The sequence below is a fragment of the Culex quinquefasciatus genome, chromosome 1 (genome assembly GCF_015732765.1).
Source record: "Culex quinquefasciatus strain JHB chromosome 1, VPISU_Cqui_1.0_pri_paternal, whole genome shotgun sequence".
In the NCBI taxonomy this organism is placed as follows: domain Eukaryota; kingdom Metazoa; phylum Arthropoda; class Insecta; order Diptera; family Culicidae; genus Culex; species Culex quinquefasciatus.
Window position 1 is genome coordinate 122,549,139 of NC_051861.1, and position 22,536 is coordinate 122,571,674.

Consider the following 22,536-nt stretch of genomic DNA (forward strand, 5'->3'; position numbering starts at 1 on the left):
TGTTATTGCAATATGAGTATCACATGATTGGATTTTTTTTCATACATTTCGAATGTAAAATATTTTTTTTGAAAACACTCAAAATTCCACAAAATTACGTATTTTCTAAAAAAATACTCAAAACTTCAGTTTTTACAATATTGGTATCAAACGATCAGGACTTTTTCATACATTTCGAATGTAATAACAATATTTTTTGAAAATACTCAAAATTTTCACAAAACTATGTATTTTTGAAAAACTTCTCAACATTTCCGTTTTTACAAAGTGGGTATCAAACGATCGGGATTTTTTCATACATTTCGAATGTAATAACAATATTTTTTGAAAATACTCAAAATTTTCACAAAACTACGTATTGCTGTAATTTTTTTTAAAATTTCAGTTTTTACAACATGGGTATCAAATAATCAAATCTTTTTTTCAAAAATACGTAGTTTTGTGAAAATTTTGAGTATTTTCATTTTTTCATAACATTCGAAATGTATGAAAAATCTCGATCGTTTGATACCCACTTTGTTAAAAACGGAAATTCTGAGTATTTTTTTCGAAAATACGTAGTTTTGTGAAAATTTTGAGTATTTTCAAAAAATATTGTTATTACATTCGAAATGTTTGAAAAATCCCGATCGTTTGATACTCACATTGTAAAAACAGATATTTTGAGTTTTTTTTTCAAAAAAACGTAGTTTTGTGAAAATTTGGAGTATTTAAAAAAATGTTGTTATTACATTCGAAATGTATGAAAAAATCCCGATTATTTGATACCCATATTGTAAAAACTGAAATTTTGAAAAGTTTTACAAAAATACGTAGTTTTGTGAAAATTTTGAGTATTTTCAAAAAATATTGTTATTACATTCGAAATGTATGAAAAAATCCCGATCGTTTGACACCCACATTAAAAAAATTTAAATTTTGAGTATTTTTTCGAAAAGACGTTGTTTTGTGAAAATTTGAAGTATTTTCTAAAAATGTTTTTATTACATTCAAAATGTATGAAAAAACCTGATCATTTGATACCCTTATTGCAATAACAATACATTTTTGATTTCTTTAGAGAAAAAAAATGCATTTTCCAAATACAGGAAAAATACGTATTTTTGTGAAAAATTTCATGAAATAATAATTTTAATGGATAGCTGACATCATCTTGATTCCAAAACACTATAATTTTTTGATGTTTGCATGATTTTTCGTACGATTAAAGCCAATGTCTCCCATATAGCCAAAATTCATAAGCTCTGTGCCTCGGTTATGCACGCCTCGGTTTTGCATCCCCAATATGCGGTGCTAAACCGAGGCATGACTGTACTTAACTTTTGAACTACTTATCGAAATTTCAAACAATTCAATAGCACCGTATGGGACCCTAAACCAAGTCGAATGCGACTGGTTTGGTCAAAATCGGTTCAGCCAGTGCTGAGAAAACTGAGTGACATTATTGGTCACATACACACACACACACATACACACAGACATTTCTTCAGTTTTCGATTCTGAGTCGATATGTATACATCAAGGTGGGTTTTCGAGCATTGAATAAAAAGTTCAATTTTAGTGCAGGATTATAGCCTTACCTCTTTGAGGAAGGCAAAAGGGCACATCTTTTAAAACCAAGTTAGTCTGAGGCTGTTGCAAATATTTGTTTAAGTTTAAAATATTAATAAGTCTAAATGTCGAGAAAGAGCCCTTCTTCCATAGTGTCAAATATCAGAAAAACCTCTTTTTTAACACCGTGACTCCAATAAAACTTTTTTCATCGAAAGTTGCTTGGAATTTTGTTGAAAACGAAACTCACATTTCACGTTTCAACTGATAACGTTTTGTTTATTTGTGAACGACGAAGACTCGCTCGATCTTTAATACTTTGTTTCAAACCCACACAGTAAAAGAATGTGTAAATTTGGAAGGTGTAAAATTTGTAGGTTCAAATTGTCATTTGAAAGTTCAAAATTGTCGAAATTGTCAAAATTGTCAAAATTGTCAAAATTGTCAAAATTGTCAAAATTGTCAAAATTGTCAAAGTTGTCAAAATTGTCAAAATTGTCAAATTTTTCAAAATTGTCAAAATTGTCAAAGTTGTCAAAATTGTCAAAATTGTCAAAATTGTCGAAATTGTCAAAATTGTCAAAATTGTCAAAATTGTCAAAATTGTCAAAATTGTCAAAATTGTCAAAGTTGTCAAATTACACATTTTTTGTGATATATATGATTACTCCAAGATGTAATATTACCATGTTTTTTTTATGTGCAGCTGATAAGCAAATATTGTGAAAATATTCCTTTACTGCATGATCATTCAGTCTGGCTTAATCATTTCATTGGAAGAGATGACCTTAACCAGGATGTACGTTTTCTTAGGACTAATTTTGGTCAGTTTGGTGCACTTTCATGTGGCAAGTTCCAGTAAGTTGAGTGATCAATATATTGAAATCGACTTTGACCAATTACAAAAAGGGTATAAAAAGAATGATATTTTTAATCATTCAACACAAAATTTAACCTCAAATTCTGCTTTCCAGTCAACAAGTTTCAACCGCCATAACGAAAAATCCCAGACGTTACATACAATCCTGCAACGAAGCCCACACGTCCGGCGTTTACGAGCTTCGACTGTCCACCAAGTCGGTTCCGTTCACGGCTTACTGCGACGTCGAGTCCCTGTACGGAAAGTGGCTCGTGTTTCAGCAACGTGTGGATGGTTCGGTGGATTTCAACCGCAGCTGGGTCCAGTATCGCGATGGCTTTGGAGCGGTTGGAGAATCGACCGAGTTTTGGCTAGGGCTGGAAAAGCTTTATCAAGTCACACTCAGTGGCAGCTTTGAGCTGGCGATTGAGTTGAAAAACGAAACGGGTTGGTATGGGTTTGCGCGTTATAAGGAGTTTGCGATTTCTGGAGAAGCCGATCAGTACAAAATATATCGACTGGGAAGCTACAGTGGATCGATTGGTGATAAACTTGGCTTACATGCGGGAGAATTTAAAACATACGATCGTTCTTTTTACTGTGACAATCATTTTTTGGGAGGCTGGTGGTTTAACAATTGTGAAGATTGGTACGTTACGTATAAATTAGACAGAAAAAAAAACTAATCCCACAGCATTTCAGCTTTCTTAACGGACCATATTCAGCAAAGGACGAAACTGGAAAAGGCATCTATTGGAGAGGATGGACAAATGCTGCATCGTTCAGCCGAATGATGATCCGGCATAAACAGGAATGGTAATTTGAAATTTTCAGGAGCAGTTTATTGTTTAAACATATGAATGTGATTTGGAATAACACAAACAATTGAAGACAAGTTTGCAACGAACTATCAAAATTAATTACTAATAAATATGTTGGTTTCACAAGATCCATGATTGGAGGGGAGATTTCTTAAAATAATCCAAAACGTTCTGAATTTATTGTAATCGAAAAAGTCCCCCAGAACCTACCCCATGAGTTATTGAGGTTTAGCTTATTGAGCATTAATCGAGAGCTACTTGCTTTAATCGCGGCGAGGTAAATGAAGTTTCGACCGTACGACTGCACAGAAAATTTCCATCGGACAGAATTACCAAACTGGTCACTTAGCGAGATTGAAATATCACAGGCTTCCCTGCTGATTTTTTTTAAACATAAAAGTTACAATTCTAGTTGGTGCAGTTTTGTAATTCGGTATTACAAATATTTGTAATTAAAGATTACGTAATCCTTAATTACATCTTCGTATTTGTGTAACTCAGAATTACAAATTAAGATTTGTAATTAAATATGTATTACGTTTTAATACTGTTATTTCATTGTAATAATTCCTCATAGCAATTTTCAGCACACTTGATTAACGGAAATTTGAATCTAGTTTTTTTTTGTCAAATTTGTTAATCTGGTCATGCTGAATTATTTTAATGATTTTCGAAATGCTGATTCCCCTAACTTGTTATTGAGATTTTCAAATATCATTCCATCATACTTTCAATTAAACGTTCAAAGCTGTCACCATCGCCGGGCAACGTATCCAAATTCATCTCAAACTGAACTCCCCTCTCAATTAGGAGCATTAAATTTAAAACGCTTCCCGAGACCTTGAAACAGTTGTTTCCCAAAGTTGAAACAACTTTTCCATTTAGTGACGGTGCCAAACCCTTTAAAAAAACTCTCAATTCAATTAAATTCCACCTCTTGCTGGAGTTTCATCCAGGGTGTTTCGAAAGGAACTTTTTGTCTCTCGAAATTTCATCCGCTGCTTCACCAGCATGAAGTGGGAACCGAGTACGGGAAAGTAAATATAAATTTTCTGGATATTTAATGTCTGGTGCGGTTATTAAAGGATCAAGAGGGCTTGCTGGCCAGTGCTACCAGGCCAGGGTAGAGTTTCAGTGGTCCCGGATGTGGAGGGGAGGTACAAGGTAACACATTTCAAGAGTATGGCTGTGCACTTGTGAGTAAATTCCTAGCGAGGGAAAATGGTTTTCGACAGTCTGGGAAACAAAAATTAAGGATGAAAGAGGTTTTTTGGGAATGATGTGAGTCTTTGAAATGAATTCAGTTTATGCGAAAATAATGAAGAGACACATGTTTTAATCCAATCCAATCCAATCCAATCCAATCCAATCCAATCCAATCCAATCCAATCCAATCCAATCCAATCCAATCCAATCCAATCCAATCCAATCCAATCCAATCCAATCCAATCCAATCCAATCCAATCCAATCCAATCCAATCCAATCCAATCCAATCCAATCCAATCCAATCCAATCCAATCCAATCCAATCCAATCCAATCCAATCCAATCCAATCCAATCCAATCCAATCCAATCCAATCCAATCCAATCCAATCCAATCCAATCCAATCCAATCCAATCCAATCCAATCCAATCCAATCCAATCCAATCCAATCCAATCCAATCCAATCCAATCCAATCCAATCCAATCCAATCCAATCCAATCCAATCCAATCCAATCCAATCCAATCCAATCCAATCCAATCCAATCCAATCCAATCCAATCCAATCCAATCCAATCCAATCCAATCCAATCCAATCCAATCCAATCCAATCCAATCCAATCCAATCCAATCTACTCTACTCTACTCTACTCTACTCTACTCTACTCTACTCTACTCTACTCTACTCTACTCTACTCTACTCTACTCTACTCTACTCTACTCTACTCTACTCTACTCTACTCTACTCTACTCTACTCTACTCTACTCTACTCCACTCCACCCCACCCTACTCCACCCACCCCACCCCACCCCACTCCACCCACCCCACTCCACCCCACTCTACCCCACTCCACCCACCCCACCCCACTCCACTCCACCCCACTCCACCCACCCACTCCACTCCACCCACCCCACTCCACCCTACTCCACCCACTCCACCCCACCCCACCCCACCCACCCCACCCACCCCACCCCACTCCACCCCACCCACTCCCACCCCACCCCACCCACCCACCCCACCCACCTACCCCACCCACTCCACTCCACCCCACTCCACTCCACCCACTCCACCCACCCCACCCACCCCACTCCACCCCACCCACCCCACTCCACCCCACTCCACTCCACTCCACCCCACTCCACCCACCCACTCCACTCCACCCCACTCCACTCCACCCACTCCACCCCACCCCACCCTACCCCACTCCCACCTACCCCACCCCACCCCACTCCACTCCACCCCACCCCACCCACCTACCCCACCCCACTCCCACTCCACCCACCCCACCCCACCCCACCCCACTCCACCCACCCCACCCCACTCCACCCCACCCCACTCCACCCCACCCCACCCCACCCCACCCCACTCCACCCACCCCACTCCACCCACCCCACCCCACTCCACCCCACTCCACCCACCCACCCCACTCCACCCCACCCCACTCCACCCCACCTCTACCCACCCCACTCCACCCCACTCCACCCCACCCCACTCCACCCCACCCCACCCACCCACCCCACCCACCCCACCCCACTCCACCCACCCACCCACCCCACCCACCCCACCCCACCCCACCCCACCCACCCACCCCACCCCACCCCACCCCACCCCACTCCACCCCACTCCACCCACCCACTCCCACCCCACCCCACCCCCCACTCCACCCCACCCCACCCCACTCCACCCCACTCCACCCCACCCCACCCACTCCACTCCACCCCACTCTACCCCACTCCACTCCACTCCCACCCACCCCACTCCACCCCACCCCACCTACCCCACCCCACCCCACTCCACTCCACCCCACCCCACCCACTCCACCCCACTCCACCCCACCCCACCCCACTCCACCCCACTCTACTCTACTCTACTCTACTCTACTCTACTCTACTCTACTCTACTCTACTCTACTCTACTCTACTCTACTCTACTCTACTCTACTCTACTCTACTCTACTCTACTCTACTCTACTCTACTCTACTCAGATCTGATCTAATTCAATGTAATTCAATGTAATTTTTTTAATGTTAGAAACATCTTTATCCTTCGCAGTTTGTCCACACAATTGATCCAAAATGTGGCAAAAACGTGCACCGAAAAGGCCACCAGGAACCTTAAAATTTGACGATGAGCTAAGAAACGCATCTCGATTGGCGATGAGTCAATGAATGAAGCTTTTTTCGTTGCTTCATTCCTTCTTCAATCATCGAGGAAGCGCACAAGAGTTTATTTCAAATCACAAATAAACAACAAAAAAAAAACAAGATGCTGAGGAGGATCTTCGATTTGGTATGTGCCAAAAGGGGACAATAAAACCCTTGAGATTTGAACCGGGATGATTTCAAAAACTGCATCGTGTGAGAATTTTCCCGTGCCTGTCATAAATCTCGCGGAATCGCGAATCGAACAAACTGACATCATCGCCGCCGAAGCGATTAGATTTCGATTTTTCAAGAGCTGTTGTCAGAGGTTAATTTTGACGACACTATTTGGAGGCAGCTTTAAGCTGCCTCTTGAAGGTTTTACAAATTGGTTTGCGTAATTTGGTTGAATTAGCGTTCGTAACTGAACGCTTCCTGAATGGCGGTTGGTAATTGCAAAATGTTGGGCCGCATTGACGTCACTGAAAAGCAACATCAAATAATGTTTATTTGAACTTAATCTAAAGTTCCAAAATTTACAATTTTCTAGAATATGAAAATAATAGTGTTTCCAAATCAAAACACTAACATCATAATGATTTCCATATTCCACGTTATTTGACAACCATTTTGGAAATAATCAGCCATTTAAATATTTTTCGCCAGTGCGGTTGATTCGAGTACTTTGAAAAATATCAAGGTTTTCAAGAAAAACACAAAAATCGCAACAGACGCAACACTAATTTCAATTTCAGCTCATCCAATTTCTCATAAGATTGTCTTTGACCACATTTCAATTGGAAGTATGGGCTCACAAATATAAGCTAATTGCATTACTCGTAACCAAGCTTCCCTGCACCGTGCGGTACACGCGGTTCGCTTGTACCTCGGGTTTGCTTTGCGCCTGCTTTGTTCGGTTTACACCCGTACCCGACTCACACGAACCGAGGGTATTTTGGTTCATCGTACCAGCGCACCACGACACTCTCGGTTCGCCGCGTCGGTTTTGTGTCTGGCACTCACCCATGGCATGAACCCGGTATATGAGCCAAGGTGCTTCACTCGTTACGAGCCGAGATACGTGCCGTGGTACGCGCTGGCGGTACAAAACGGGTTCAATACCACGACACGTACCACGGCACGCTGGGTTCATGCCATGGGTGAGTGCCAGACACAAAACCGATGGGGCGAGCCGAGAGTGTCGTGGTGCGCTGGTACGATGTACCAAGATACCAATACACAAATGGGTTCAGGCACGTACCGAAGCTAGAAAACCAAACCCGCGGTGTGCGTTGGCACTGGCGCATGGGAAGCTTGCTCGTAACTGAACACAGAATATTTTTTTCAGTGTAGTTCAGTGGATGGTAGTAACCTGGATGGAAAATTAGCTTGAATCGTCAAAAAAACGAGTTATTTCGAATAGTGGTCAAAGGCAATCTTATGGGAAATTGGACGAAAAATATTTACGAGATTGAAAATCAAATCTGTCTTATAAAAATTGTCAAAAACCATCAAAAAATCTTTTTTTTTTCAACATTTTTATTTTTAAAACCACTGTAACTTCACAAGGATTGTACTTAGGGCAGTGGTCAACCGGGAGACTTTTATGTAAAATTGTCTGAAGAACCGATTTCCGATTTCGGTTTTTGAAAATTTTGACGTTTAGAGCACTTTATCAACAAAATCAACAGAAAACAATTTAAAATTTATAATTTTCATTGGTCTTCTATTGTGAGAATATTAATACCGTTCAAATTCAATTAACCAAAGTTTTTTTTTCCAAATATTCACTTCAGATATTTGATTTTTTTTTAAATAAAAAATTAGATTTTTTTTAAATATTTTTTGTCATTAATTTTTTTAATCGTTTAGCTAAATTTATCCCAAAATTGACCTTAAATTGATCTGGGAATATGTTTTCAAAACTTGTGGCGAATATTAGAAATTTGGTAATAATTTGGCAAACTAGCTCTCAAATTAGTCTAGTTATGGGAAAATTAAATCAAATTTCATAGCAAGAATAAGGATAGTAATAATTTCATTTAAAATTTTAGGTAAAGTTGAAAAGGGGGAGGAAGGGGTGGGGGATAAAAAACTTAATTCCAAATTTCAAGCCTAATTTTCAAAAAAGTTAATATTTTTCAGTTATGCTACTATTAAGGGGTTACATACATGTAGAAAATCACAAAGTTTCATATTACAGAAAATTTATTGAATCCACTAAAAGCTGATTCAATCATCCTGAAAGTTTCATGAAGATATTTCATGATTAAACTGAGTTAGAGACGATTTTAAGCTCAACATTTTGCCGTTCGCAAAGTGGACTGACAAACTTTGAGAGCATTTTTCTCTAAACACCGAGTTGATTTACGGGTGCCACGATATCTCGAGATAGGATGGACCAAAATAGGCTGAAATTTGAGGTGGAGACTCTCAAGACATATCCCGTGTGCATGACGAAGCCCGATTTTGAAATTTTGATTAATTTAAAAATACTAAAATCAAATATTGACGATTTTTTAAATGAAAAACACAAAAATATTTTTATCTTTTTTAAAAATAAACTTTTTGAAAATCGGCCTTCGTCATGCACACCGGAATAGTTTGACGAGTCTTCATCAAAATTTTGAGCCGATTTGGTTAAGGCAGTGTTGAGATATCGTGGCACCCGTTTTTTGAAACTGCTAACTTCAAATAGCTATATGTCGGCAACGGTACAACCAAATGGCTTCAAATTTGTTTTGTTAGTAGATGAAAATGTACATTTTAATGCCCTGAAAACAGATTTAAAAAAAAGTTAAGTTAAACTCAATCAACCTTTGACATTTTTGCCGATTTACATGTATGTAACCCCTTAAGCAATTGCAAAATATCAATTAATTTATGAAGGATTTATTAAAATTTTACATCATTTGTATATCTGTGATTAAATAAACAAAATTAAAAATAAAAGGTGCCCTAAACTTGAAATAAAATTTGGAAATCGGAAAATAATAAAGTTTGTAATATTGGAATTGCACATCTCTGTTCGACTATCCACAATTACTTTTTAACACTCTTCGGATGAAAGAAACTTCAAATAACTGCATAGAAAAAAAATCATGTTAATATTACATCTGGGAAAGGGAAAAAATGTGTAATTTTACCTCTGAAAATGTGTAATTTTACCACTATTCTGGTGTAATGTCACTTTTTCAGTTTTTTATCTCAACAACATAGGAATTTTCGAAAATATTTTTTATCAAAAATGGGCAAGTAAGAGCAATTTTAAAACTACAGAACTTTTTCATTTTTTTTAATTGGCTATTACTTGAAAATTGTACACAGCAAAAAAATTTATATACTTGGAAGGTGTAAAATTGGAAGAATTGATATTACCTCTTTTATGATGTAATTTTACCTCAATATATACTGAAACAGTGGCATTACAACGAAAAAGAGGAGCAATTCGCTCTGATTTCGGTAATTCGATTTTTTTTTCTTGTGTTTTTTAATCAGGGTGCAACTTTGTTGGTGCCTTTGGTATGCCCAAAGAAGCCATTTAGCATCATTAGTTTGTCCATATTATTTTTCATACAAATTTGACAGTTGTCCATACAAAAATGACGTAGGAAAATTAAAAAATCTGTATCTTTTGAAGGAATTTTTTGATCAATTTAGTGTCTTGGGCAAAGTTGTAGGTATGGATAAGGACTACACTGAACAAAATGATATACGGTAAAAAATTTTTTTGTGGTTTTTTATTTAACTTTTTGTCACTAAAACTTGATTTGCAAAAAAACACAATTTTTAATTTTGTTTAAATATTAAATTCATAACTCGTTCAAAGGTTTTTTGCACAACCTGGAAATTTCTGAACAAATAGCATTTAATGTCGCCTAATTGAATGCCAACTTTTCAGGAATTTCCAGGTCGTGGAAAAAATCTTTGAACGAGTTATGAATTTTTTAATCAATACTGATTTTTTTTAAAACCATAAGTTGCGGAGACATCGACGTTAGAAATTGGTGGGTTGTTTGGGTGAGACTTAGAAAACATCAATTTTCCTGTTTTTAAACCTTTGCAGGGCAATATCTCAGCAACTAAAGGTCGTATCAACAAAGTTCAAAAAAGCAAAATATTGAGAAGTTTCTCAGCCTTTAATAAATATTTTTTTTTTCAAAAATGGGCTAACATGTGCACTAATTTAGAAACAATGAAAAACTTCGACTATTTTCAATAAAGTTACCTAAAAATGGCTATAATTTGAAACCGGCGCACTTTATCAAAATTTCACTGCAGTACTTTTTGAGTTTCAAAGTTAAAAAAAATTGCGACCAATATTTCGATTTTTTAAAATAATCAGTATTGATTCAAAAATTCATAACTCTTTCAAAGATTTTTTGCACAACCTGGAATTTTTTTTGAAAATTTGGCATTTGATGTCCCCTAAAACATATAATTTTTTTTGCAAGCAATGTTTAAGTGACAAAAAGTTAAAAAAAAAATCAACAATTTGTTTTGCCGTGTTTCATATTTTTTCAGTGTAGTCCAACAGTGTCTAGACATAGCTACAACTTTGCCCAAGACACCAAATCGATCAAAAAAATCCTTCAAATGATACAGATTTTTGAATTTTCCTACATCATTTTTGTATGGACAGCTGCCAAATTTGTATGGAAAATTATATGGACAAACTGGCTTCTTTGGGCATGCCGTAGGCACCAAAAAAGTTTCAGTCGGATTAAAAAATACAACAATTAAAAATTTAAAAAAAAATCGATTTCGTAGAGAATTGCACAGAGGTAAATTTACACATTTTTAGATGTAAAATTACACATTTTTCCTGACATAAAAGATGTATTCATTTCCAGATGTAATATTACCATGATTTTTTTTTACTGTGTTGTTTTCGATTGAAAATTTGATTTTAAATCAAAAGTCGATGTGAACTTTATGATCTTTTTTTTTTTTGTTATATTTCACAATTTTGTTATATATTCACTATTTTTTTGAATCGTTTATTTGCGTTTTCTTGAATTCAGGAAAAATAGAATTTAAATTCAAAAATAAATGATATTTTATTGGAAAACACATTTACACAGTGGTTTAATTAATCAGTAATCATAAATTTTGTTGTATTAATTTTCCATGCAAAACTGAACTGAAATCAAATTTCATAGCAAGAATAAGGATAGTACCAGATTCATTTAAAATTTAAAGTTAAGTTGAAAGGGGTGAGGAAGGGGCGAGGGGGGGGATGTTACTGTTTTTGCTATTTGGAAAACAAAAATATTTTTAGTTTTTAATTTCTATTTAGGAATCATATTATTTAGGAATTAACAGTAACAATTTTAGTTTCTATTTTAATATTAATTTAGTATTAATGTCGATGCGCTTACACAAATTCATGAAAATGTCTGGCCCATTCTTAGCAAAAGTAGACCAAACCAAACCCGCAACCGTTAACTTCAATCTCCAAACTTCCTTTATCGTCGATTCCTGCTCCAGAAGCAATCACCCGCCCAAAATCAGGCTCGGACACGCCCGAATCTCCGTCGATTCTAATCTGTCGGATCAATCCAGTCCGCGCACCGGAAGATGTCTATAAAAGCCAACCTCTCCTCCCTTCCCTCAACCTGATGGCCATTAAAGTGGCTCGTGATCGTCGTCGAACATCAACCTAACCTCTCAAACATTGCGTACACTTTCAGGCTATGTCTCTCTGAAATTTCTTTCTCTCTGTGGGCAAACGCATTCTTGAGGTCTGCCGGGTTCACCTTGCTTAAACTTTGCTTAAACACTGCTTAAGAATGATCGACGAAACTGCCAGGGAGGTTTGAATGTAGGTGTGGTCCTATAAGCTGTTGTCTTTCATATGTTGCCCTTTTAAAAAAATCACCAGAAATTTTACATTTTTCGAATTCCAAAATAGTAACGAAAAGTATAACTTTTCAGTATTAGTGCTGAAAAATTGTACTTTTCAGCACTGAAGTGGATGCATAATAAGAGTATAAAAAGAATGATTTTTTTTTTAAAGTTTTTTTTATGAATAAAGGTCTTATTTAATAACGTTAAGTGCTTTTATCTTGGGACAGGGTTGCCATATCATCCAATTTTGTGGCTCAGCGAATGGTCACATAATTGATCCGAATATTATTTTTAACCAAATTTACTGAGTCATTGGCTTAAATTTTTTTTTTGGTTTAAAAATGTAAATTATTTTTTGTAAATGCAATCTGCACTTATCTTAAGACAGGGTTGCCAGAACATTTAAAAAATGTGTTTTATAATTTACAAGTTTTTAAATGATAAATCAAAAAGAAATGACAGAAAAAAGTATTAAAAACTATTAAACCTTATAAAATATTGAGAAAACATTAAAAATTATAATTTATAAGAACGTAAAAAACAATTTTCAGGAAAAAAACAAAATAGAATTTCTTCCATATTTGGCCTCACCTAATCCGTTCAACTTCCTTGCCCTCCCCCTTCAATAAGGCAGTGAATCGCGGTGAAAGAGCGCTTCATAAAACAGAGAGGTAGAGAGAGGGAGAGAGCGAGAACACAAAATGTACAGTTAACTATGTTTTTATTAGTTTCGCGCGTCGCGAAAGTAACTGCCCTGGTCGGGAAGGAACATGGAGCGCAACAGGAGAGAAGAAAAAAAAGGAGAGAAAGAGCAAAAGTACACACGAAAAATGACCCCAAGAAATGGAGATAAGAGAGAAATGGGCAAGTCGAAGAACAAACTTTGGTCATTATGTGGTGGATCATGTTGAGGGGGAAGGGGTGGGGAGAGGCTTAAGTATGTAATGTAAGGTAAAGTGCATGATGACAATGTTTCAAGACATTTCAAGATAATACCGTAATTAACATATTTCTGTTTTGAAAGTTGATATCGAAGGGGTGAAGGCAAAATTTTATATTTCATCCAGTCTTAAATAAAAGCGTGACAAAGTTTGTATATAGATTTGAAAATTTCTTTCAAATGAGAAAAACAAACTTTGAAAATCTGGCAACCCTGTCTAATGTTATGATACTTAGATAAAATTCAAATTTGGTAAAATTTTCACATAATCTAAAGATCTGGCAACCCTGCACCAAGATATAATATTGGGGTTTATAATAAACTTACTGAAATGCTGGGAACACTGCCTATAGACATTGATAAATAAAATAATTGAGTGGTCAAAACGAAGAAGCTCAAAATCGATTTCCCAACCAATATTTCACACCCACTCCAATTTATGAACCCTCTTCATCGTCTTCGGGAGGCTCTCCCCGACTAAAAGCTAATAATTGTGGAAAACGAGCCGGGGGAAAGCTCCAAGCACAGTTTTCCTCGCCAAATGAGGCCGATAGCTTTCGAAAGAAAAGAGAGCGCTGAAAAAAAAAGAAAATTCGGTGCGAAAAACACGGCCCCAGATCATAAACAATTTATCACTATTAATGTCATGATTTCAATTTTAGGGACTATCCTAACGTCGTTCGGTTTGTACCCAACTATACTCCAGACTCTACTGCCTTCTCTCTCAGTGACCAGGGAAAACGAGAAGTAGGAAGGAAGGGAAATGCAAAATGGCTGTAAAAATGATTTATGGCGGGGAAAAGCTTAAAAGCATATTTTGGTCATCCCTTTTCGAGGTCCTGGTTCAGGGAGGCGCACACAACATTGGCGATTTTCGAACAGCAGGACACTCCCGGAGCTAATCGGGGCTTGTCCTGTCCGGGTAGGCTCCCCCCTCGAATGTTGTCACTACAGAGGTTCATTGGGCTGGTGCAACTGCAGCAAGGGACTTTTGGGTGAAGCAGAAACAGGGTTGCGATGACAAAATTATAACTAAAATTGTCAAAATTGCCAAAATTGTCAAATTTGTCAAAATTGTCAAAATTGTCAAAATTGTCAAAATTGTCAAAATTGTCAAAATTGTCAAAATTGTCAAAATTGTCGGTATTGTCAAAATTGTCAAAATTGTCAAAATTGTCAAAATTGTCAAAATTGTCAAAACTGTCAAAATTGTCAAAATTGTCAAAATTGTCAAAATTGTCGGTATTGTCAAAATTGTCAAAATTGTCAAAATTGTCAAAATTGCCAAAATTATCAAAATTGTCAAAATTGTCAAAATTGTCTAAACTGTTAAAATTGTCAAAATTGTCAAAATTGTCAAAATTGTCAAAATTGTCAAAATTGTCAAAATTGTCAAAATTGTCAAAATTGTCAAAATTGTCAAAATTGTCAAAATTGTCAAAATTGTCAAAATTGTCGGTATTGTCAAAATTGTCAAAATTGTCAAAATTGTCAAAATTGTCAAAATTGTCAAAATTGTCAAAATTGTCAAAATTGTCAAAATTGTCAAAATTGTCAAAATTGTCAAAATTGTCGATATTGTCAAAATTGTCAAAATTGTCAAAATTGTCAAAATTGTCAAAATTGTCAAAATTGTCAAAATTGTCAAAATTGTCAAAATTGTCAAAATTGTCGGTATTGTCAAAATTGTCAAAATTGTCAAAATTGTCAAAATTGTCAAAATTGTCAAAATTGTCAAAATTGTCAAAATTGTCAAAATTGTCAAAATTGTCAAAATTGTCAAAATTGTCAAAATTGTCAAAATTGTCAAAATTGTCGATATTGTCAAAATTGTCAAAATTGTCAAAATTGTCAACATTGTCAAAATTGTCAAAATTGTCAAAATTGTCAAAATTGTCAAAATTGTCAAAATTGTCAAAATTGTCAAAATTGTCAAAATTGTCAAAATTGTCAAAATTGTCAAAATTGACAAAATTGACAAAATTGACAAAATTGACAAAATTGTCAAAATTGTCAAAATTGTCAAAATTGTCAAAATTATCAAAATTGTCAAAATTGTTAAAATTGTCAAAATTGTCAAAATTGTCAAAATTGTCAAAATTGTCAAAATTGTCAAAAATGTCAAAATTGTCAAAATTGTCAAAATTGTCAAAATTGTCAAAATTGTCAAAATTGTCAAAATTGTCAAAATTGTCAAAATTTTCAAAAATGTCAAAAGTGTCAAAATTGTCAAAATAATAGAAATTGTAAAAATTGTAGAAATTGTAAAAATTGTAGAAATTGTCAAAATTGTAAAAATTGTAAAAATTGTCAAAATGGTCAAAATTGTCACACTTGTCAAAATTGTCAAAATTGTCAAAATTGTCAAAATTGTCAAAATTGTCAAAATTGTCAAAATTGTCAAAATTGTCAAAATTGTCAAAATTGTCAAAATTGTCAAAATTGTCAAAATTGTCAAAATTGTCAAAATTGTCAAAATTGTCAAAATTGTCAAAATTGTCAAAATTGTCAAAATTGTCAAAATTGTCAAAATTGTCAAAATTGTCAAAATTGTCAAAATTGTCAAAATTGTCAAAATTGTCAAAATTGTCAAAATTGTCAAAATTGTCAAAATTGTCAAAATTGTCAAAATTGTCAAAATTGTCAAAATTGTCAAAATTGTCAAAATTGTCAAAATTGTCAAAATTGTCAAAATTGTCAAAATTGTCAAAATTGTCAAAATTGTCAAAATTGTCAAAATTGTCAAAATTGTCAAAATTGTCAAAATTGTCAAAATTGTCAAAATTGTCAAAATTGTCAAAATTGTCAAAATTGTCAAAATTGTCAAAATTGTCAAAAATGTCTACAATGACAAAAAAGATAAGAATAATTAAGAAAATTATGTTTTTCTTAATTTTTGTCACTTTTGTCATTTTTGTCATTTTTGTCATTTTTGTCATTTTTGTCATTTTTGTCATTTTTGTCATTTTTGTCATTTTTGTCATTTTTGTCATTTTTGTCATTTTTGTCATTTTTGTATTTTTTGTCATTTTTGTCATTTTTGTCATTTTTGTCATTTTTGTCATTTTTGTCATTTTTGTCATTTTTGTCATTTTTGTCATTTTTGTCATTTTTGTCATTTTTGTCATTTTTGTCATTTTTGTCATTTTTGTCATTTTTGTCATTTTTGTCATTTTTGTCATTTTTGTCATTTTTGTCATTTTTGTCATTTTTGTCAATTTTTGTCATTTTTGTCATGTTTGTCATTTTTGTCATTTTTGTCATTTTTGTCATTTTTGTCATTTTTGTCATTTTTGTCATTTTTGTCATTTTTGTCATTTTTGTCATTTTTGTCATTTTTGTCATTTTTGTCATTTTTGTCATTTTTGTCATTTTTGTCATTTTTGTCATTTTTGTCATTTTTGTCATTTTTGTCATTTTTGTCATTTGTGTCATTTTTGTCATTTTTGTCATTTTTGTCATTTTTGTCATTTTTGTCATTTTTGTCATTTTTGTCATTTTTGTCATTTTTGTCATTTTTGTCATTTTTGTCATTTTTGTCATTTTTGTCATTTTTGTCATTTGTGTCATTTTTGTCATTTTTGTCATTTTTGTCATTTATGTCATTTTTGTCATTTTTGTCATTTTTGTCATTTAAAAAAAGAATTTAGAAAATTAAGAAAATTAAGAAAATTAAGAAAATTAAGAAAATTAAGAAAATTAGGAAATTAAGAAAATTAAGAAAATTAAGAAAATTAAGAAAATTAAGAAAATTAAGAAAATTAAGAAAATTAAGAAAAATAAGAAAATTAAGAAAATTAAGAAAATTAAGAAAATTAAGAAAATTAAGAAAATTAAGAAAATTAAGAAATTAAGAAAATTAAGAAAATTAAGAAAATTAAGAAAATTAAGAAAATTAAGAAAATTAAGAAAATTAAGAAAATTAAGAAAATTAAGAAAATGATGAAAATTAAGAAAATTAAGAAAATTAAGAAAATTAAGAAAATTAAGAAAATTAAGAAAATTAAGAAAATTAAGAAAATTAAGAAAATTAAGAATATTAAGAAAATTAAGAAAATTAAGAAAATGATGAAAATTAAGAAAATTAAGAAAATTAAGAAAATTAAAAAAATTAAGAAAATTAAGAAAATTAAGAAAATTAAGAAAATTAAGAAAACTAAGAAAATTAAGAAAATTAAGAAAATTAAGAAAATTAAGAAAATTAAGAAAATTAAGAAAATTAAGAAAATTAAGAAAATTAAGAAAATTAAGAAAATTAAGAAAATTAAGAAAATTAAGAAAATTAAGAAAATTAAGAAAAATAAGAAAATTAAGAAAATTAAGAAAATTAAGAAAATTAAGAATATTAAGAAAATTAAGAAAATTAAGAAAATTAAGAAAATTAAGAAAATTAAGAAAATTAAGAAAATTAAGAAAATTAAGAAAATTAAGAAAATTAAGAAAATTAAGAAAATTAAGAAAATTAAGAAAATTAAGAAAATTAAGAAAATTAAGAAAATTAAGAAAATTAAGAAAATTAAGAAAATTAAGAAAATGAAGAAAATTAGGAAATAAAAAAATTAGGAAATAAAAAAATAAGGAAATAAAAAATATTAAGAAATTAAGTAAATGATTAAAAAATTCAAAACTTTCTGGAATCCCTGCCTCCCTTCCAAAACAATGTCTCGCCGGTCGCGCCACCTACATAACTCACAATCGGACCCAACTGGCTTCTCAGGACATAAAGTATAAATGTTTGTAGCGCTTTGCTCCCTCCAGGACCCAGTTCCCAGTTCCAGCAGGGCAACCCTCCGGCGAAAGTCCCACAGCAACGACAAGGACTTTATCAGCCATTTCCTGTGTTTGTTTCCCCCTTCCACCTCGCCAGAGTCCTCTGGTGGCCGGTGCCGCAGGCACCTAGAAACAATACTTGCCCCCCTCCAGGACTAGGCTAGTTCGAAGTTGGCTGCTGTTCACCAACCGATAGCGGCATTACAATATTAGGCCATTCAACCGGCACTAATCTCGCTATAAATTGATTGTTATTATAGTCTCTCTCTCCTCTTCCTGTGTTTGGGTCCAGGCTCTCGGGCCAGCCACTCTAGGTACCGGTTTCCGGAGTGTTTGCGGTGCTTCTTGTAGATTTTCGTCCATTCCTTGGCGGAAAGTGAATGAAATCCTCTCTCTCTCTCTCTCAGGGGTGAGGCAAGATTTGATTGGACAGGAAGCCCTGCCGGGGATAAGACGAAGGCGCAGACACAGTAATGGAATTGATTGATCAGTTTATCCGGTTTCGTTTTCTGGATTTTTGCTGGCTTTGGTTGGAGGAGCAGGTTGTTGACTTTTGCTGAGATTCGTCTGTGGATAGAATGATAAATTCGTGGAAGTGTCTTCTTTCGATAGGAGTTGCCTACCTTGAGGAGGTTTTGGAAAAATGCCACTAGATGGCGTTCTTCTTCTAAAGAAGTTGCAATTTCTCAAATTCATCAAAACTTCGACCAAGGTCTCCCACCCAAAATAATCACGGTCACTGTGCCACCTCCAAAAAGTGACCCTTTGGTCCAGATCCACTTCCAATCAGCCCCCCGGGGCAAACCGCGCGCGGGGTAATTTGGGCACCACGTGCAATTATCAATTTCACTTCTCACCCCAAAACCGAACGCGCGCCGTTTGTCGAAGGTGTGGCAAAAAAAAAACAGTCCAGAATATTGGCCACCTACCGGGGGCCGCAATCTGGCCAATTTACGACTCAATTAGCGATAACAAAAAGGGAACAAAATTTCGAGGTTAAGCTAAACGGTGGCGGCCATCTTTGCCGCGAGCTGTCAAAACGTTGCGCACGCTTAATTTGATGTGACGACTTTCACCTTGAAATTCAACCCACACACCAGACAGCAAGTCTCAATTACTTTGCAAAAATAATCGCTGCCCACTTAACGTAATTACGGGGACGAGTTGGTAAAAAAGAGTGCGGTCCGGTTTCCGGGAGACGATCCCCCGTGAAAAAAGGGGATTTTCCCCCTTTTTTGCCGCTTCGGATGTTTGTTATTGTTTGGAAAGTCCTCTTAGAGGGAGGTCTTTTTTTTATGCGAAGGGACGTCCGACCGTTCGTCCGAATCATTTGATCCCGGAATTTATTTGTTGTCATGGATATTGGTTCGTCCCCCGAGGGCCAAGGTCGGGTTGTCCAGGATGGGTAGAGGGTAAAGTAGGGAAAGGGGGTATTTTAAACCCTTTCCAGTGGTGAGGAGCGTTTTTGATGGAAGTTAATTCAATTTGTTTTGTCTACTAAATGGGTTTTTTATGAAGGAGGGTATTTTTTGTTGGCTTTTCACTTTGGAATGAGAAAGTTTTGGTTTTGGGGTAGGGGGAGAGGGGGTAATATGCACCGCCGGGGCAAAATGCACCCCCTGCTTTTCTCTGTATTTAGAAGAATTTTCCGGGGGAAAAATCATAGAAATTGGAAGTTTAACACTCCTAAACCATGCTGGAAAAATTTGAACATCGTGGTATAAAAACAGCTTAAGTTATTTGCAAAACTTTAAAATTCTGTGTTTTCATCTAATTTTTATTGAACTTTCATTATGATTTTTGGACAATATAAAAAGCATTTATTGTTATTTTAAGTGTTGAGGTATATAGTTTTTGTCATAATCTTTATTATTGTGTAGATGGATGAGCCCAAAAACATCAAAAAATGCATTTTTAATTAAATTTTCTGCAAAAAGCGTGGTCGGGGCAAAGTAATCGCTGAGAAGCTCCTTTGTAAAAACAGCGGTGTCATCTAGTGGTGACTAGTGAAAACTGCTTTTAGACAGTGCATTTTGCCCCATGTTGTGGTGCATTTTGCCCCGTTGTTGTAGTGCATTTTGCCCCAAAGTTGCGGTGTATATTGCCCCGCATTGTTGTTTGAAATGAATCAAAAATATTTTTAGAAATCTGTTATTTTTAAGCAATGTTGAGGTTTTTAAAGACTTGTTTCACTTGAATGACGTTGAATAATAGTTATTTATGAACATCTAACGAAATTCTTTCACAGAAATGCTGTTATGGTTGAGAAATCACAATTTTCCCTTAGGGGGTGCATATTACCCCCTGTCCCCCTAATTGCTGATGTTTTAATAACTGAGACATATTCGACCTCTTAATAAAATTCTTCAGTTTACCTAAATTTAGAATTCAAAAGTTGTCTTTTTTTATCCAAAATGAACAATAAGCAATGAACAGTGCACAGTGTTCGGAATGGCAAAATTAAGAGGAATAAATTGATAACTCCTCTATTTGACGTCCTAGCCAAATAGTGTCTTGGATAGAGTTTTTGTACTTGATAAGGGCTATCTTTTGATGTTATTGACACACAGAGTGACGACCTTCCAGGATGTCAACCAAAAACTAACTTTGTTGGATGACGTTGTAGGGCTGTGGTGTCTTGGGCAAAGTTGTAGAGGAAAAAAATCATGAAAGTTTGACGATGGCGCAAAATTTATAGCTCTTAATCTACTTAAGCATTGCCGTCGGAAAGTTCTGGTAGTTTGTTTGTCTTTTCCGGCGAATTGTGATTTTTCAAGATTTGGTCCATTTTTCCTCCCAGAACGTTTATCTGCTCCGAAAGTTGCAAAACTCTGAAAGAAGTTAGAATGCCATCTATGAGACAATAGCAGAAACTTAAAGCGACATCTACGAGCTAATTGCTCAGCATTAGCCTAAAGGTAGGCAACCGGTAAAATTCTCTTACAGATTTTGCAAACTCTCAAGTCGCTGCTCCAGCAGTTCGTATCCAATTCCAGATTCACTCGTTTCACAAGAAGTTGCAAAAACAGCTGGATGGAGCGAACTTGCCATCAGCAACAGGCAAACCACAATCGACATCTTGTGGTCGGACCAGCTTATCAAAGTCCCTTCCGCTGCTCGACTATGACAGAGAGACTTGAAATTCTGGGTATTTATTTTGAACAACAATAGCCCCGGGCAGACGGTAATAACAACAATTATGCCATTTCAATAACAAAAACTGTTAAAATTACAGCAAGTGTTATGGAATCTTCATGAAAAATCCATTTTTGCATAAGGGTTAAATAACAGATTAGGTAGCAAAATTTATTATTGGTCTGATATTGGTTGAAAGCCAAAACAACTCTGGAATAACATTTTTTGTTATGGAAGAATACCTTAAACTGTTATTGGGGTGATCGGATTAGTTGTTGAAATAACAAAAAATAATAACAAAGATTTGTTCGAAGAATAACTAAAAATGTTATTAATCTGTTATTACAATAACAATCCAATAACAAAAAAATCATAACGACGAATAACAAATTTTGTTATAAATAACATAAAATGTTATTGGCCTAGTATTTTCGAATATCAAGAAATGTTATTCCCACGTTATTTCCGTCTGCTCGGGACCAGCGTCTTTTTGTGGGAATCCCCTGGATTTTTTTTAAACATTGATTTTTTTTTCAACGTTAAATATTTTTTTTTTATCATGAAATAAAAATAAAAACCGTGAGAACCAAAATTCAATAACGTTTAGTAAAAAAAAAAACAGTCACCGCAAGCTTATCCCGCAAGGGTCGTAAACGTAAAGAGAATCAATTTAATTGTGTCCGCGTTTGTTCACGTCACCATCGTCGCTTTTCTCGTTCGGTTGGCGCCACCAAAAAGTACCCGCAAACGTCTTATCACATGCCAACAGACGGAGAGAGGGGCCGTAACTTGTTAAATTTCGATTAATTCGCCGTTTATGGGTTTATTGACTTTCGTGCGATTTCTGTTTGTCGTGATTTTTCTTAATTTTAAGTTTGTGTTTGCTTCGGGAAAAGGTTGATCATCAAGGTAAACAAGTTTTGGTTTAAAATATAATTGACACAAATTACAACAACTACCAACTGCCAACTGACAACTAAAAACTGTCAACTGCCAACTGATAACTGACGACTGCTAGCTGACAACTGACAATTGACAACTGTCAACTGCCAACTAAAAACTGCCAATTGCCAACTGAGAAGTAACAACTGCCAACTAAGAACTAAAAACTGCCAACTGCCATCTGACAACGTAAATCTAAAATCTCACAACTGCCAACTGACAACTGAGAATTGACAACTGACAACTGCCAACTAAGAACTGACAACTGCCAACTGCCAACTAAAAACTACCAACTAAGAACTGCCAACATCTAAAATCTCACA

General features: G+C 35.0%; 1 protein-coding gene across 1 annotated transcript; it reads left to right on the forward strand.

The window, feature by feature from the left end:
* Nucleotides 1-2,316: 2,316 nt before the first annotated feature.
* LOC6046433 (ficolin-3) lies at nt 2,317-3,391 on the forward strand. Its single transcript, XM_038266604.1, has 3 exons — nt 2,317-2,461; nt 2,526-3,059; nt 3,113-3,391. The coding sequence occupies exons 1-3, from the start codon at nt 2,334-2,336 to the stop codon at nt 3,228-3,230; spliced, it is 780 nt and encodes a 259-aa protein (XP_038122532.1). The 5' UTR covers nt 2,317-2,333; the 3' UTR covers nt 3,231-3,391.
* Nucleotides 3,392-22,536: the final 19,145 nt, after the last annotated feature.

Bases quoted from the DNA above. Each gene is read 5' to 3' on its own strand.
- LOC6046433 (XM_038266604.1), top strand. From the start codon at position 2,334: ATGACCTTAACCAGGATGTACGTTTTCTTAGGACTAATTTTGGTCAGT. The intron at 2,462-2,525 runs GTATAAAAAGAA...TCTGCTTTCCAG, and splicing joins TTTGACCAATTACAAAAAGG to TCAACAAGTTTCAACCGCCA. The intron at 3,060-3,112 runs GTACGTTACGTA...ACAGCATTTCAG, and splicing joins TTTAACAATTGTGAAGATTG to CTTTCTTAACGGACCATATT.